The sequence below is a fragment of the Urocampus carinirostris genome, chromosome 10 (assembly GCF_059441175.1).
Source record: "Urocampus carinirostris isolate Australia breed hairy pipefish chromosome 10, RoL_Ucar_1.0, whole genome shotgun sequence".
Classification (NCBI taxonomy): Eukaryota; Metazoa; Chordata; class Actinopteri; order Syngnathiformes; family Syngnathidae; genus Urocampus; species Urocampus carinirostris.
The window spans coordinates 39,569,265-39,587,039 of NC_142358.1; the positions used below are offsets into that span (position 1 = coordinate 39,569,265).

Here is a 17,775-nt window from a genome sequence, read left to right on the forward strand (position 1 = left end):
TGACAGATTGGTTCTCTGTCAGTATTTAAACTCTGTCCTGTCAGTCCCCTTTTGTCGGTCCGTCTGCGAATCTCTGTTTTTACACGGCAAGCCCTTTGTCGCCTATCCCGTGTTTTTTCTATCTACGATCTGTTTGATCTCGACCGCGTCTGCTTCCCGTCCCGGATTACGACCTGTTTTGATCTCGACCACGTCTGTTCTCCCGTCCTGAATAACGACCCGTTTTTGATCTTGACCACGTCTACTCTCCTCTCCTAGCTTTCGGCTTGTTCCCGATCCCGATCACGTTTTTGCTCTTCTATCCTGGCTACTGACCTGTTTTTTCCGTTCCCGACACCGCCATCGCTCGCCACGAAAATACCACTTCCGCGTCTGAGTAACCCGCTCCCCGCAACCAGCGATCTCCGGATCGTGTGTACGATCCTTTCCCTTCTTCCCAATAAAACTGTGACTAACGTTACGCAAGTGGGTCCTGTTTCTGTTCTGGTTCTGACACGACAGACATCGCATTAAACAAAGCAACTTAAAAAATAACAAAATAATAAAGTCGGTTTAAAAATGACGCCAACACGGCTGTGTGGCGCCAGCTTCTGTCACGGTTGCCATGGCCCCCAATTGGCCCCACCTGTGTGGCGCCGGCTGCAGCTTGTTGACAGATTTGCTCCCTGTCAGTATTTAAACTCTGTCCTGTCAGTCCCCTCTTGTCGGTCCGTCCGCGAATCTATGTTTTTACACGGCAAGCCCATTGTCGCCTATCCCGTGTTTTTGCTCCTGTTTGTCTCTCGCTACGATCTGTTTGATCTCGACCGCGTCTGTTCTCCCGTCCCGAATAACGACCCGTTTTTGATCTTGACCAGATCTACTCTCCTCTCCTGGCTTTCGACTTGTTTCCGATCCCGATCACGTTTTTGCTCTTCTATCCCGGCTACTGACTTTTTCTCCTGTTCCTGACACCACCATCGCTCGCCACGGAAGTCCCACTTCCGCATCTGAGCAACCTACCCAGCGATCTCGGGATCGTGTGTGTGCTCTTTTCCCTTCTCCCCAATAAAACTATGAGTAATGTTACGCGAGTGGGTCCTGTTTCCTGTTCAGTGAAATGTGTATTTGTACAAAGAATACATATCAATTATGGACATTCATCACAGGCTATGTAAAAAAACGCGGTCCCTTCTCAAAGTTTCTTTATTTACTTCATGTTAAGGTTTTGAGTTTTTCTTTGCCCGCATGTTGGTTTCAGATCAGGGGATGTTGTCATTGCAACCTGTGCAGTCCTTTGAGACATTTTATGATCAAGGGCGTCACAAATACAAGTGACTTGACTTGACTATATTAGGCATTGGTAGCAAACACGTATCCTACTTTCACTTACTAAAATATTTTGCCTTCAAGTAAACCAGATGGCCACAAAAACAGATATGAAATGAGCCCCGCAAAAACGGACATTCCTAATGATGTCCTCAGTCCAGTCATTTCTTCTTAAGACTTGCAGCTGCAGTGAATTGGAAATGTTATTCTGGGTGTGTGTGAATTGATATCACATTAGGCAATTTTTAAGGAGAGGTCAGGCATGAATCAATCGATAACACTAAAGTTTGACACAACATGAACCTGTCAGGACCAGAACGGAGACAGAACCCACTTGCGTTGCGTTTCTCACAAGTTTTATTGGAGGAAAGGGAAAGGGTTGCGCGTACGATCCGGTGATCGCTGGACGCAGGAAGCAGGTTGCTCTGAACGCGGAAGTGGAACACCGATGGCGGTGTCAGGAACGGAAACACGGGTCAGTAGCCGGGACAGGAGAGCAAAAACGTGGTCGGAAACGAGTTGTAAGCCAGGAAATGAAGAGTAGACGTGGTCAGGGACAAAAAATGTTCGAAGCCGGGGGACAGACAGGAGCAAAAAACGGAACAGGTGGGAGTCAGTGTCAAAAAAGGCTTGCCTAGTGTTAACTGAGGTTCGCAGACGGACTGACAACAGATGACAGAAAGGAGTGGGTTCAAATAGGGACAGGGAGCTAATCAGAGTCCGAGGCAGTTGGCGCCAAACCAGCGGGAACAGGTGATTCGCATGAGTTATCATGAAAAAAAAAAACTACTATGATAATACAACAAGAATACTTCAGTAATACTAAGAATTTACTTCTATGAAAAAACTACTGCAGAATTACTACAAAAATAAAACTAGAGTAACACTTAAAAAAACTACTGTTATTCAACAAAAATCCGACTACATCAAACTAAAAAATACTTTTAAAAACTACTGTATCCCCTGAAATCTCAATAGCAAATGAATTTGAAAAGGTCAAAAGCCGGGACGGGAGAGTAGACGTGGTCAGGATCAAAAACTGTTCGAAGCCGGGGGACAGACAGGAGCAAAAAACGGGACAGGTGGGAGTCAGGGTCGAAAAAGGCTTGCCTAGTGTTAACTGAGGTTCGCAGACGGACTGACAGGAGGGGGTACAATTACTGATCGGGAGCCAATCACAGTCCGAGACAAAGGAGCGGGCACAGGTGATTCACATCGGTAATCATGACAGAACCAAACTAATAAAATGGGGCACAGAAACTGTGTTTCATTTTCAATGCCCCATTCAACTGCAGGTTTGATGTTTGGCTTTGGATTTTTCCAGTTTTCTGGTTGTTTTTCCTGTGGTCAGCGCTCGTTCACCTCAAACAGTTGATTTCCTCTTTTAGCGGTACTGGAAAAATTGCAAAATTAGCCTTGAAATTGCTTAAAAAGTGCTTAAATTTGGCTAAGAAAATGGTGTTAGAACCCTCGTTATTCCGCGACTTAAAAAGGGCAAATCCCTAATGACAATGTCTTCTAATTGCCAACTGTCACTCCGTCGCACACGATGTATCAACATCATTCATAAAGTTTATATATTGTCATGAACCGGAACAGGAGGAGAACCCAAATGCGCGACGTTTCTCACACAAGCTTTTATTATACGGGAAATGAGGCAGTCATGCACGTTAACCCAAACGCCAGTGATTCGGCGATCGTTGGGCGGAAGACGTAAAGCAGCAGTCTGGCGTGGAATGACAGGAAGCCAGAGGCCGACGAGATCGATAACAATTGCACGGGCAGATATTGGACTGATGGGATTGAAACCGGACAGGACGGGACGGACAGGATTGATATCAAAACTGGATATTGAATTTTTGGCCTAGCGTGTGACGTCATCCACTCCGCTGTTGCTAAACTACAACACAGCACCCCGAGGCCATCCTGTTAATCTGTTAACAAACAACAGAAAGAAACTGCTGGAAGTGTGAATTTCCCTACGGGGATGAATAAAGTATCTATCTATCTATGTCACAAGCCAGAAACGGAGACAGGACCCAGTAGCGTTCGTTTACTCAGTTTTGTTGATAAAGAGAGAGCAGTGCTTGCTTCCACGATCCGATGATCGACAGACACGGGTAGCAGGTGGCTGGAACACGGAAGTGGCACTTCCGTGTCGAGCGAGGATAATCGTAGGCAGCAGGGATACTGGTCACTAGCCGGGACGGGAGAGCAAGGGCGGTATCGAGTTCAGAAAATAGGTCGGCAACAGGTATCAGGCAGGAAACAGGGTAAAACAGGTCGATGGTCGGGATGGCAGATCACGCCAGAAACGGGTCCAGAAACAGGTCGGCAACACGTATCAGGCAGGAGAAAACAGGGCAGGAAAATGTCGGAAGGTAAGAGCTTGCCGGGAGCATCGGTTCGCAAACGGTCTGACGGCTTCCTCTTGGAGGCCGGGGGTTTAAAAAGAGTCTCTGAACCAATCAGCGCTCAGGGCTGTTGGCGCCAATTGGGCAGTCACAGGTGCCATGAATCAGCAATCATGACAATCTATCTATCTATCTCTAGCTAATGTATCTATCTATCTATCTTTAGCTAATGTATCCATCTATCTATCTATCTCTAGCTAATAATAATAATAATAATAATAATTTCCTTTGTATTGTCATTCTTTGTAACAATGTACACAGAACGAAATGTCGATACACCTGACCCGTTGTAGCGAGCCGATGCAGCCGCAGCCAACAGAGGGCGCCACCGTTTCACCAATTAGGTATGACTCGGCCGAGGCGCGAACCAGCGACCTCCCAGTCTCAAAGCGGGCACACTACCATCTAGGCTACTGAGCTGGTATGTATCTATCTATCTATCTATCTCTAGCTAATGTACCTACCTATCTATCTATCAATCTATCTCTAGCTATTGTATCTATCTATTTCTAGCTAATGTATCTATATATCTATCTCTAGCTAATGTATCCATCTAATCTCTAGCTAATGTATCTATCTATCTATCTCTAGCTAATGTATCTATCTATCTATCTCTAGCTAATGTATCTATCTATCTATCTCTCTCTAGCTAATGTATCTATCTATCTATCTCTAGCTAATGTATCTATCTATCTCTAGCTAATGTTTCTATATATCTATCTATCTATCTATCTCTCTCTAGCTAATGTATCTATCTATCTCTCTCTAGCTAATGTATCTATCTATCTATCTCTAGCTAATGTATCTACCTATCTATCGATCTATCTCTAGCTAATGTATCTATCTATCAATCTATCTCTAGGTAATCTATCTATCTATCTATATCTATCTATCTATCTCTAGCTAATGTATCTATCTATCTATCTATCTATCTATCTATCTATCAATCTATCTCTAGCTAATGTATCTATCTATCTATCTCTCTCTAGCTAATGTATCTATCTATCTATCTCTAGCTAATGTATCTATCTATCTCTAGCTAATGTTTCTATATATCTATCTATCTATCTATCTATCTATCTATCTATCTATCTCTCTCTAGCTAATGTATCTATCTATCTCTCTCTAGCTAATGTATCTATCTATCTATCGATCTATCTCTAGCTAATGTATCTATCTATCAATCTATCTCTAGGTAATCTATCTATCTATCTATCTAAATATCTATCTATCTATCTATCTATCTATCTCTAGCTAATGTATCTATCTATCTCTAGCTAATGTATCTATCTATCTATCTATCTATCAATCTATCTCTAGCTAATGTATCTATCTATCAATCTATCTCTAGCTAATGTATCTATCTATCTATCTCTAGCTAATGTATCTATCTATCTCTAGCTAATGTATCTATCTATCTATCTCTCTCTAGCTAATGTATCTATCTATCTATCTCTCTCTAGCTAATGTATCTATCTATCTATCTCTAGCTAATGTATCTATCTATCTATCTCTAGCTAATGTATCGATCTATCTCTAGCTAATGTATCTATCTATCAATCTATCTCTAGGTAATCTATCTATCTATCTATCTATCTCTATCTATCTATCTATCTCTAGCTAATGTATCTATCTATCTATCTATCTATCTATCTATCTATCTATCTATCTATCTCTAGCTAATGTATCTATCTATCTATCTATCTATCTATCTATCTCTAGCTAATGTATCTATCTATCTATCTATCTATCTATCTATCTATCTATCTATCTATCTATCTATCTATCTATCCATCTATCTATCTTTTACTGGTAAGAAAATACCTGTGTTTACTAGGCTCCAGTCAAGTGGAATCTCATGACAAGTCATCGTCAAATCTTTGCTGCATTTTTGCCAGGCAAATCCCAAATCCTAAAATTAGAACCCTGAATTTGACTGGAGTCCCCCACCTTTGCCAAAACACGAAATAAAACCGTTACATCTCGAAATTCACAAAGAATGGCGAGTGCGGAAAGTCTTAGTCATCCAGGAGAAAAAAAACGGAACAAATTGGAAGACAGTAGAGTTAATGAATAGAACAGAGAGAGGTTAGCTCGTGTCCCACGCCCTCGGCCTCCTCCAGTGTTTTTCTTACAATTGCAAAATATTCCTCCACACGTACACCCGAGGGGCCGGAGCATGAGGAGCGTTTGTTTTTAAAGGAAGCCGTGCCGAGGGCCCGGAGTGTAATTCCACAGAGGTAGGAAACAAGCGCTCCCCACGGGCACCGGACCGGAGTCACCCTGGAGATCTCGGAGGCCATCGGCTCGCCTTCCTTCCTGTTTCGCTCGCCCGTCACGCTCGCCAACTGCGAGCTTGCTGATAGCTCGTTCAGGAAGCCTGGCAGCGAGGAATGACCCCGGGTTTGAGGGCCAAACTATGCATGACGTGGGCGGAGGAAGCAGTGGTGGGAAGAATGGAGAACGACTACTGGAATATTTGGATGAAAGTTTGTCAATGACCAGGGTTGGGTAGGGTTACTTTAACTGGATTACTTTCAATGACTTTTGGATTACTCCAATACCAAATATGCTAATAAAAGACAAAAGAAACTAAATATGAATACAATTATGACTCACAACACGTGATAAGCTTTCACTCCTGGCTTTGATCTCTTGAGATCTCCGGCAAAACTAACATAAATTGTGACAGAAACAAAATCCAAACAGCTTGCCAACATCATTTTTGCCGTTCCATGTATTCCGTTACTCCCCAAGCCTCCACAAAATTTAGTCATTTTATTCATATTTACTTTCTTTTGTCTTTTATTAGCATATTTGGTATTGGAGTAATCCAAAAGTCATTGAAAGTATTCCAGTTAAAGTACCCCTACCCAACCCTGGCAATGACACAATAGTTTTGCGGTTTAAAATAAGTATGTTATGTACCGGATGTAGGACCCGTTTCCAGCCCCACACTATTGTCAAGACCAGAACGGAAACAGAACCCAATTGCGTAGCGTTTCTCATGAGTTTGATTGAAGGAAAGAGGAAGGGCTGCAGTCAATAGGCGTTCACTGGACGCGGGGAGCAAGTCGCTCTCGTACTCGGATTGGGATCCGAAACACAGAAGTGGATCTTCTGTGACGAGCGATGGCGGTGTCAGGGATGGAAAAACGGGTCAGTAGCAAGGCGTGGTCGGGGTCAGAAACGAGTCCTAAGCCAGAGCGGGAGAGTAGACGTAGTCGGGGACAAAAAGAGGTTCAAGCCAGGACGGGAGAACAGACGTGGTCAGGATCAAAACGGGTCGTAGCCGGAGACAGACGGGAGCAGAAACAGGACAGGTGGGAGTTAGGGTCGAAAAAGGCTTGCCTAGTATACACTGAGGTTCGCAGACGGACTGACAACAGGGGATTGACAGGACTGGATTCAAATAATGACAGGCAGCCAATTAGAGCCCACGGCGGTTGGCGCAGCCCTTTCTCTATCTTCCAATAAAACTCATGAGAAACGCAAGTGGGTCCTGTCTCCGTTCGGGTCCTGACAGAAAATGCGATATACTGTCTTCTGCACTGAAACTTATTACAATTTAATCCAGAAAAATTGCATATGATTTCATATTCACTGGTGCAATGACACATTTATTCCAGTCAAAATCCTGAGACAAGGTCCAGCTTTTCGCTTTAAGTAAGGAGTTACAGTAGTCGATCGGTACTTTATCGCTTTGTGCCAGTGTCTGCCCGGACGCCCGGGGCGTGCATCTTTTACGACGGGCGAACAACTTTTCAAAACGTCTCTGCCCGGGAGGCCGACAACTTTTTTCAAGAATAAAAAAACAAAACAAAAAAACATTATTTTATCATCATTATTATTATTGTTATTTTTTTTTTAGTAATAAAACGTTTTATTACGATTTCGAAATCTTCGTTCGTTTTGGAAATTTCGGAGCATTATAAGGCTCGCATTTGCATATCATTTTCCAAAGTAGACACACGGAGAACACAAGAAAAATTTATAAGTGGTTAGGAATTGTTAAGATTTCCCAATTTAATAGCGCTCTTACTCATGGTATTACGGTAAGACGTTTTCCATTGTGTGACGTCATTATGCACGCCCCATTTTTCGTTTTGCTAATTGTTGATCGCCATGTTGTATTGAATGGAGCCGTGTTCCTGTTAGCTTGCTGTTGAGGAATAAATATACTTAAAGGCTGAACCACGATGTCCTGCTTATCTTCTCACGCATGAGGAAACTGCACACTCTGACATATCCCTACCAGGAATCAAACCTCAGCCCCAGTAGAAATATTCAAAAGAAGCTAACCAAATTGATGACGCTCCAAAACGTAAACGTACATTAAAGGCATCGTGGAAGGAGGAGTTCACGTGGCTTGTAGCAGACGACGCAACGCAAACATTGCATGAATGAAGATGAGTAAATACAAGTACATAGTAGAATAGAATATACCCTTATTGTCATTGTTACAACTTTTTAGAGTTGTCTGCCCTGGTGTCAGAGTTTCAGACACTGCTTTGTGCGCAGCAATTTGCGAAGTACACTTATTGGGAAATGGTGGAACAGGGACCCGTTTTAGCCACAATTATTATTTAGAAAAAGAAGTAAAACGAGAATGGTTTACCTTGAAAAAGTAGCATTGAATGCTTATTACTGTTGGCAATTATCTCAAAGCATCTACTGTACGTCTAAGCACATTTGCGTCTGGACTCGCTTACACGTGTCAGTCAGCACTCATGTTAAGTCATGTTATTTTTTAAAAACAGTACACCAGTATCTGGACTCCTACATAAATAAAGAGTGTGATTACTGTTGCCACTTCTAAATAGGGGTTACATGGAAAGTGCCCATAAAAATCTCCGACGGGGAACAAGTGACAGGATATCCAAGGGAGAACCTGACGCTCGAGTTACAGGAAACCCCCGATCCCTCAGGAGAATATGAATTAAGGGAATGAAGCTGGGTGAAAGAGTGCATGTCATGTCTTCATTTCCCCGTCTACTCTTTTCCATCTGGGGGGAAAAAATAATCTTTAAAAGCCTCTTTTGTTCTCCTGGTGTCTTTCTTTTGAAGTGGTGGAGAAGGGAGGAGATGGTGGACGCGCAATGACGCATACAAACAAATGAAGATGTGTTTATGGTCAAAGATTGTGAGGCCAGATGCTCGGTGTTGCTTACACGTGTGATCTGGGAAGCCATGGTGTTGCTTATGGATGTTGGGTGGAGATCAGAAGATCACGTATGAGCCAATTTACATTTGACTCGAAGCCATCTGAGATGAGCTGGTGCGCTGAAATGCGAATATTCAAGCAAATGCTTGATGATGACATGGAGCTGGAAAGCTTTCGGAGTTTGCAACATCGAGACACTGTGGACCAAACAAAAACTCTCTGGGCTTCCACGAAACTTCGATGAGGAATGTGATTTTTTTTTTGTAACCACAACCTTAAGCAGGATCTTGTGTCACGGACCAGGAACGGAGACGGGACCCAATTGTGTTTGTTTTACTCAGTTTTATCAGGAAGAAGGGAAAGGGTAGTATACAGGATTTGTAGATCGTTGATCGTGGGGAGTGGTATTTCCGTGTCGAGCGCAGGCAATGTCGAGAGCGAGGAAAAAACAGGTCGATGGCCGGGACGGAGGAGCAAAAACATAAACGGGTCCAGAAAAAAGGTCGGCAACGGGAATCAGACCAAACAACGGGGCAAGATAGAGACAGGAGTCACAAAGGTTTGCCTAGCGTGTAGCGTAGGTTCCCAAACGATCCGACGAGTGTTGTCAGGAAGGCGGGGGTTTGAAAAGAGTACAACAGGGTCGCCAACGGAGCAGACTCAGGTGCCCCGCATCAGTAATCATGAGATCTTGTTTCGTGATTCGGATTTGGTTCTCAATTTAACTCCATAGAGAATAACAGGAATCCATCCATCCATTATCTGCACCGCTTATCCTCAGTAGGGTCGCGGGGGTGTTGGAGCCCATTCCAGCTGTCTTCGGGCAGTGGGCAGGGGACACCCTGAATTGGTGGCCAGCCAGTCGCAGGGCACACAGAGACAACTCACTCATCAACACCTAGGGACAATTTGGACCTGCCATTTAACCTGACATGCATGTTTTTGGGAATGTGGGAGGAAACCGAAGTGCCCGGAGGAAACCCACGCAGCCACGGGGAGAACATGCAAACCCCACACGGGGAGGCTGGCGTAGCAGGACTTGAACCCTAAACCTCCGCACCGTGGGGCTGTGCGCTGGCCACCCAGCCGCCATGCCGCCAATAACAGGAATCATTCATTATCTGCACCGCTTATCCTCAGTAGGGTTGCGGGCATGCTGGAGCCCAACTCAGCCATCTTTGTGCAGTGGGCAGGGGAATCAATTATTCTAAAATAGTTTGAAACCCTAGTGCAGGTCTCATCCAACTTTTTGAAGAAGAGAGCTACTTTTTGGAACTGATTAGCACAGAGGGCTACTAGTTGGATATTGTTTTTACTATGTTGTCACCTTGTTATTATTACGATGTTACCAGGTTTTAATTCTTAAAATTAGGAGGAAAAATAGGCTAAAATTGGTTAGAAATCTAATTTACCATAAAGTTACAGTGACCCATCACTATTTTTAGAACCGGTCTATGGACTACTTTGATGTTCTTAGGGGGCTATGTGTCTTCGTTCCGGTCCTGACAAATTCAGTTGTATTTGTGTCATATAAAATGCTAATGAAAGAACCTATTTAATTCTGCGACCTGCTTTCATTAGGGTCTTCTGGGGGGAAAAGGCAGTTCAGAATCACCACCTTGAGGACTGGAGTCAAACAGTCCGGCATGTAATGATTTGTTTTTTCAGATTTATGATTAGTTGGTGATAGGAATGAGTGGAGAGGTGTTGTAAAAGGATAGTGGGATGTTTGGACGCGTTCTAAGGGATGGCCCTGTGGTGACGGAACCTTTCCTTGTGAGAGGTAAGAGAATTCTCCCACCGTGGTCCACTGTGTCCCGTAAGAGGCGACTAAAGTGGAGGAAGCGAAAGGGCTGGGGATCTCCTCTCTCTTCTCTATCTCTACTCCCTAAGAAACAGCAAGGCAAAGAAAGGGGGGGGGGAGACTGCAAACCCTAGTTATATGGTCACTAAATATGAGAGAATGTGGAAGTAAAGCGACTGAGTGGAAGTTGTGTTGTAAAAGGATAGTGGGATGTTTGGGATGGGCAGGGCACCCGTATGATGCGGCAGGGGTAAACCAGTGAAATCTGTCGGGCCCTGTGTGTGTTGTGTCGCCCTGACCCGAGTGACACGGCCGCTTCCTTGTGTCCCGTTTCATCTGGAGGGACGAAAGCATGACCAACTTAGGTGCCGAGGTGTTTGGGCATTTGGGTTGGCCATGGTCAATTTTTTTGTGTTTTTTGCTACTTTTTCCTTTTTTTTTTCTTTGTTTTTGAGTACGTGTTTGTCTTGCTGTCGGTCACCCCTCTTGAGGGATATGACCAAGGTAGATAGATAGATAGAATAGATTTATGATTAGAAATTTCGTCGTTGGCAGAGGTCAAAGTGATCCAATTCAGATGCAAAACAGCTTTTTGTGTAAGATCTATTCTGCAAACTACAAAATTGAAGAGAAACAGGAATAGCTGTCATACCTTAATAATATTCTCTTTCTTCTATACAGTCATGTTTAGGATGACACGACCGGGCTTTTGGTGGGTCTGTGCTCAATGGGCAAACACATGGAAGATTTCTTTGAAATTCACAGTATTCAGAATACACAAATCCATGTTTTTACATGCCCAGGGAGGAGGAAATTGAGCAGTTTATGTGGAGGCAGGAAACTGGCTTGTATAGTGGAATGTGTTTGAAAGTAAAATTTACACGCAACCGGAGTTGACATAACAAAGTAACATACAGTATGTGCAAGCCATAGTTAGTTGACAAATTTCTCCGGATAGAATATTCCTAATACATTTCAAATCGATTGATTCAAGGCATTAGTTGTGTTGTGCAAATGAAAAGTCATTCTATACAGTGATATATGCTTTCATATTTTTACACATTATCACCTCAGCACTAAGTTTCAAATTAACCTGAGGCTTATGCATTGCTATTCTCTTGTAATTGATTATAATTAATTGGATTTAAAAGAAAAAATGAGATGATCTTCAGAAAAATACACTATATTCACGTTTCCTTTGAAACCAGAAATACTGTATTTTCACATGTGAAGTCACACAGCAGGGCCCGACAGCTTTCACTGGTTTACCCCTGCCGCATCATACAGGTGCCCTGCCCATCCCTTAGAACGCGAGCAAAAATCCCACTATCCTTTCACAACATAGGATTCATCGAATTTGAATCTTAGAAACACCAAATCAAACATTATCAGCTTAAAAAAGGAGAAATATTTGCATTATTTCATTAAAGAACGATTTTACTTCAGTATGATTCACTTTTCATCTCAATTACTCCTTGCAATTGCACAACGTTTACCGGCTGGTAGATGACAGCTCTCATTGATTGCCATTATGTCACACTAACTTTGCCTGCATCTACCGTTGCTGCTTTAACTGTTTCCATCCATTCATCCATCCATTATTGCACCACTTATCCTCAGTAGGGTCGCGGGGGTGCTGGAGCCCATCCCAGCCGTCTTCGGGCAGTGGGCCGGGGACACCCTGAACCGGTTGCAGGGCAAACAGAGACAGACAACTCACTAGAGACAATTGGGACCGCCCAATTGACCTGACATGCATGAATTGGGAATGTGGGAGGAAACCGGAGTGCCCGGAGGAATCCCACACAAGCACGGGGAGAACATGCAAACTCCACACAGGAGGTTTTATCTCACGACCTCAGAACTGTGCCGCACACGCATTAACCACTGCGTCGCCGTGCTGCCCTTAACTGTTTCCATTACTTTTTTTTAAGTTATTTTTCTCAAAACACTTTTTTGCATACCATTGTTTGTTGAATTTGGGCCAGGGTTATGGATTTTTTTGATCAATCAAGACAAGTACTCTTAAAACTCAAGTTTAATTTGACCTGATATTTAGATTTTTGGGGGTAAATATCAAGAGTCAGGATTCTTTGGTGAAAGTAAAGAAGAAACCAGCACTCACTTGTCATGTTAAACTTGTGCAGCACCTTAGCAAAGTACTCCTCCTCCTCTTGCTCCATGGAAAAGTCAGTGGAGACCAGGGTCTGCTGCTCTCTCAGCATCTCCTTGGTACTGTTGTAAAGCGACAGCAGCGTGGAGGGGATGTCCCGCTGTTCTCCCTCCTGGTCCCCTTCAGGCTCTTTGGCCAGACGTAGTTTGCTGAGGATCTGACTCCTGATGGCCTCGATGCGCTTCTTTTTCACCATCTCCAAGTCCAGAGTCTTACATGTGGACATGCTGCTCCCCCGGGCCACCATGTAGACGGCCACCACGATCAAGAGGGCCAGCTTCATGGCGTGCCCTTTGGAGATGTCCCTGGGGCAGAGTCCTGCCTCGGAGAGCTCGGGTGAAGTGAATCACGGCGAAACGATGCGACTGACGCAAGGTGTTTACCCTCGGGGGAACAATTAAAGCAGTGTGGAGAGTCTCTGAGGTTCAGGACTGTGAATAGCTCCTAACATTCAGGTCTTCTGAAGGGCGGGCGGCTGGAAGTCCCTGAGTCAGCAAGGCAGGTAACACAGTGACGTATGAGCTGTCAAAAGCACCCACAGAAGAAGGTTTCTATTATTCAGACAACCTCCGTACAATCTTCGGATCTTCTTCTTGTGGATGTCCGCCCTCCCTCCATATGTGGTCTCAGTGTTCTTCGGCTCACTAGGCGGTTTCTCTTCACATGTTTTTCTTTTACGCACAGCCAAGCAAAAAGTAGCACTTCCTCTGCTCCTTAACACATCTTAACACACCACCCGGGACTATTCAACACACTTTCACAACCGATAAAACCGAACGGTAGAGGTCAGAAACAGGCTATCCGGTGAGCTTTGTCGAAGTTGTGAAACTCACAATTTTGGTAGAGTGGCCATCATGAACAACAGAACCATGTGACTTTCTGTAGCCTCCTGTGTACATCCCCCGTCACCAGCTCTCAGAATGTTCTACCCCAAAATTTGACACACCTTCTCTAGACTAGGCTGCAGCCCTGGGGTTGAAGGTGGGAGTTTGCGCGTGTCCTCTGTCTATCCACGCGTTTGGCTTCCACTTTGGTTTTGTTGCATCTCCGCCTCCTTTTGACACTGCCTCTTTTTTTCAGGGAGGGCTGGCGTAGAACTACTTTCTTCCTCTGCTTGTCGCAGCTTGCCGGTGACAAAGTGATTTGTGGGATCTTGTGAGCTCAGCTAACTTTTCACCCCACCCTCCGTTTCGTCTCACTCTCGAGCCTTTTCTGGTTCCTGTTAGTCGTCGAATCGAGTGCAGAACTCTCCGCCCAGGAAACGAATCTAACGGTCGCAGTGTGAAACATCTGCTTTGCGTCGAGCACATTCAGATGGCTTTACTGAAAGGTCGGCATTGGCATTGACTGACCGACTCACACCACTGAGGGGTTGTCCGTCTAAAGCAGGGGTGTCAAACTCATTTTAACTCGGGGGCCACACGATAGAACAAACATTCTGTCAGGGGGCCGGACTAGTAGATTAAAGAGAAAGAAAAAGAGTTGTATAGCTCTTAATCACAAGGAGTCTCAAAGGGCTGCACAGACCACAGATTACTGCAAACTACAGACTATTATGACACCATCCCCTAATCTAAAACCTACATGAGGGCAAGGAAAAACTCAAAAACCTCAGCATGAGGAAAATGAAAAAACCTTGACGAGGGACAGTCTCAAAGGGCTGCACAGACCACAGATTACTGCAAACTACAGACTATTATGACACCATCCCCTAATCTAAAACCTACATGAGGGCAAGGAAAAACTCAAAAACCTCAGCATGAGGAAAATGAAAAAACCTTGACGAGGGACAGTCTCAAAGGGCTGCACAGACCACAGATTACTGCAAACTACAGACTATTATGACACCATCCCCTGATCTAAAACCTACATGAGGGCAAGGAAAAACTCAAAAACCTCAACATGAGGAAAATAGAGAAACCTTGTACTACACTCAAGGCCAACATCCAAATTTAATGAAGTAGCACAATTGTGTTTTGAGATTTTCAATGCATATTAGTCGAGAACACATTCATTCCACTTGGCTCTTCCCAACTTGACACCAAACATTAAGCAAGGGGTGCGTTTCTTTCATCAGCAGAAATGCCCGACAGCATACACTGGTTTACCCCCTCCGTATCATATACATCAATATCACTTGATAGAACAAACATTCTGTCGGGGGCCGGACCAGAAGATTAAAGAGAAAGAAAAATAGATAAAGAAATAAGAGAAAGAAGGAGGAAAAAAGAGAGAGGGCGGGACAAAGAAAGAAAAAGAGAGAGAGGGAGAGAGCGTGAGAAACAAAAGATAAAAAGTCGTGAGAGAGGGGGAAAAGAAAGGGAGAGGAAGAAAGAAATCCAAAGAGAAATAGAAAAACAGAAGGAGAGAAAAGAGAAAAGAAAGCGCGAAGGGTATGAAGAGAGAAAGAGAAAAGACAGAGAAGGAAAAAAGGAAGTTAGAGCAAAAGAGGTTAAAAGACACAGAGAGAGAAAGAGACAAAGAGCAACAAAGGAAAAGAAAAAGAGAGACACAGAGAGTGAAAGAGACAGAGACAGAGTGGGAGAAAAGGAGTGGAAAAGAAAGAGAGAGAGGGAGAGAGAGAGAGAGAGAGAAATAAATACAAGTACAGTGTCTTTGAGAGGCACCTGGCTTTGGCAACATCAAGTGGACATATTTCAACCTGCAGCTTGTTTTTCTCTTGCGCTTCTCTGAGTGTTGTCTCGCGGGCCTGATCTGGTCCGCGGGCCGCCTGTTTGACACCTGTGGTCTGAAGTGTCAACAAGTTGTCTATAGTGCCGGCGTCTCGGGGACTGCCTGCCACATTTATTCGGTCCCTGTGAAAGTCTATCGTCTGCCAGGCCAGAGAGACTGGAACCCAGATCTGAAAGTGCAGCCTTTTGGAGAGATTATAAGACCAGGTCATGTTGGCTCTCTCACTAATGGTGCCAGTGTCTGAAACTCATGAGAAAAAGTTAGCGGACACCAGGGCAGACAACTCTGCCTGCCCGATTTTTCACAACTTGAAATGCGATAAGACAACTCATCGCAAAAAAAAAAACCTTGCTGCAAAGTATTAAGGATTGATAATTAGAATATATAACAGAACAACACTTTAAATTTGAGTTTATAAATCTACTTATAACATTCATTGCATGTATATGACATCTCTGTTTTCAATCTGCCATCAGTATGTACCTATATTTACTCATCTTCATTCATGCAATGTTTGCATTGTGACGTCTGCTACAAGCCACGTGAACTCTTCTTTCCACCATGCTTTTCATGTACGTTTACGTTTTGTACCGCCATCAATTTGGTTAGCTTCTTTTGAATCTTTCTTCTGGGGCTGAGGTTTCGGCTTGATTCCTAACCACCTTAACATTTTTCTTGTGTTCTTTGTGTGTCTACTTTGGAAAATGATATGCAAATGCACGACCTTATAACGCTCGGGAAAGTCCGGAAGCACGAAGTTATTCGACGCGGGCTTCCGATTGGCTGCCGAGTATGCAAATTGGACTAAAGCAAACGTTTGATTTTAAAAAAACAGAAAACAAACCCCAAAAAACTTTCGTTTTTTTTTTTTTTTCTTGGAAAAGTTGTCGGACACCCGGGCAGAGACGTGGTGTAAGTCGTACGCAGACGTTATTTAAGACACTGATGGTGGTACAATAAATAAAATATATATGGTCAATTGCTCATGCTCAAAGTTGTGACTTATCACACCACTGCTTCTGAAAAGAGCTGAATTGAGATCGGTCATGACGTGCACATCTTTTCAATGCGTAGCAATCAGCAAAATGGCCACCTTTCAAAGTTAAACATCTAGTGTGCAAATGAAAAAAATGAAATTAACAGGACCATAGGTTTGGCGAGTTAGTGTTCAAATGTATTCTTCAGGTGTTAAATTGACACTATTACTGTGTAAACAGTAAAATAACCAATGCTAATTCAACAATTAAAGAGTAAACTTCTAATACCACCTCAGTGAACATATGGTTATGTCAAGTCATGTTTTTTTTGGACAACACTTTATCACAAGAAGTCTCAAAGGGCTGCTACGGACTCCATCTCCTGATCTAAAACCTACATGAGAGCAAGGAAAATCTCAAAACCTCAACATGAGGAAAATCCCCCTGGCCATTAGACTGTTAAATGGTCAATCTAACAGATAGTTAACCTAAATCTAAACGGCTGCTAATCTGACTTTTTGCACTACTGGCAGTTCTTTATAGCTTGCCACTCCTTGCACATTTGCTCTCTGCACTATTGTACTTACAGCGTTATTGTTACAGTGTTAATGTTACTGTTTACCTGACTTGTTAACCTGACTGCCCATTTTGCACATCTGGTTAGCTACTCCTCTTGCACTATCGGCATTATGGTAAAATATTATACGTAGCCATAATACAATACAACTTTTACTTATATCTGTACATTCGAGGAAACTGTGCGGGTCAGATGTATCGACATTTCGTTCTGTATACACGTGTACTAGAATGACAATAAAGTAGATCTGAATCTGAATCTGATAAAGAAACCCTGAAAAAGTTGTTAGCTGGTATCTATTAGCATGTACTCGTTAGCATCCAGCCGTAGAGAAATTATTTATTTTTGAACTTTTTAAGCACACCTCTAACTACGCACTCCACTTTTAATGCATAATTCTTTTTAGCATAAAATTATAGTCAAATAAACACTCTTAATACAGTTACTATAAGCAAATTTGAGCATATTTTAGGAACTTCTTGTCTGTGCATATGTATCGTATGCTGTGATTTGACAATCATTTTTGTCAGGTATGAACTTTTTTTTAACGTATGCTCTTATTGTCAGAAAAAGTACAATGCGGGCAGCGCGGTGGAGCAGTGGATAGCGCGTGTGCGGCACAGTTCTGAGATCGAACCTCCTGTGTGGAGTTTGCATGTTCTCC

General features: G+C 43.4%; 1 protein-coding gene across 1 annotated transcript in view; it reads right to left on the minus strand.

Annotated features, from left to right (window-relative positions):
• tgfb1a (transforming growth factor, beta 1a) overlaps positions 1 to 13,925 on the minus strand; it is a 38,711-nt gene extending 24,786 nt beyond the window's left edge. The window contains exon 1 of the mRNA XM_088345644.1: positions 12,816 to 13,925. Coding sequence (XP_088201770.1) covers positions 12,816 to 13,146 — 331 coding nt within the window. The 5' untranslated portion in view covers positions 13,147 to 13,925. The remainder of the gene's footprint in view (positions 1 to 12,815) is intronic.
• Positions 13,926 to 17,775: the final 3,850 nt, after the last annotated feature.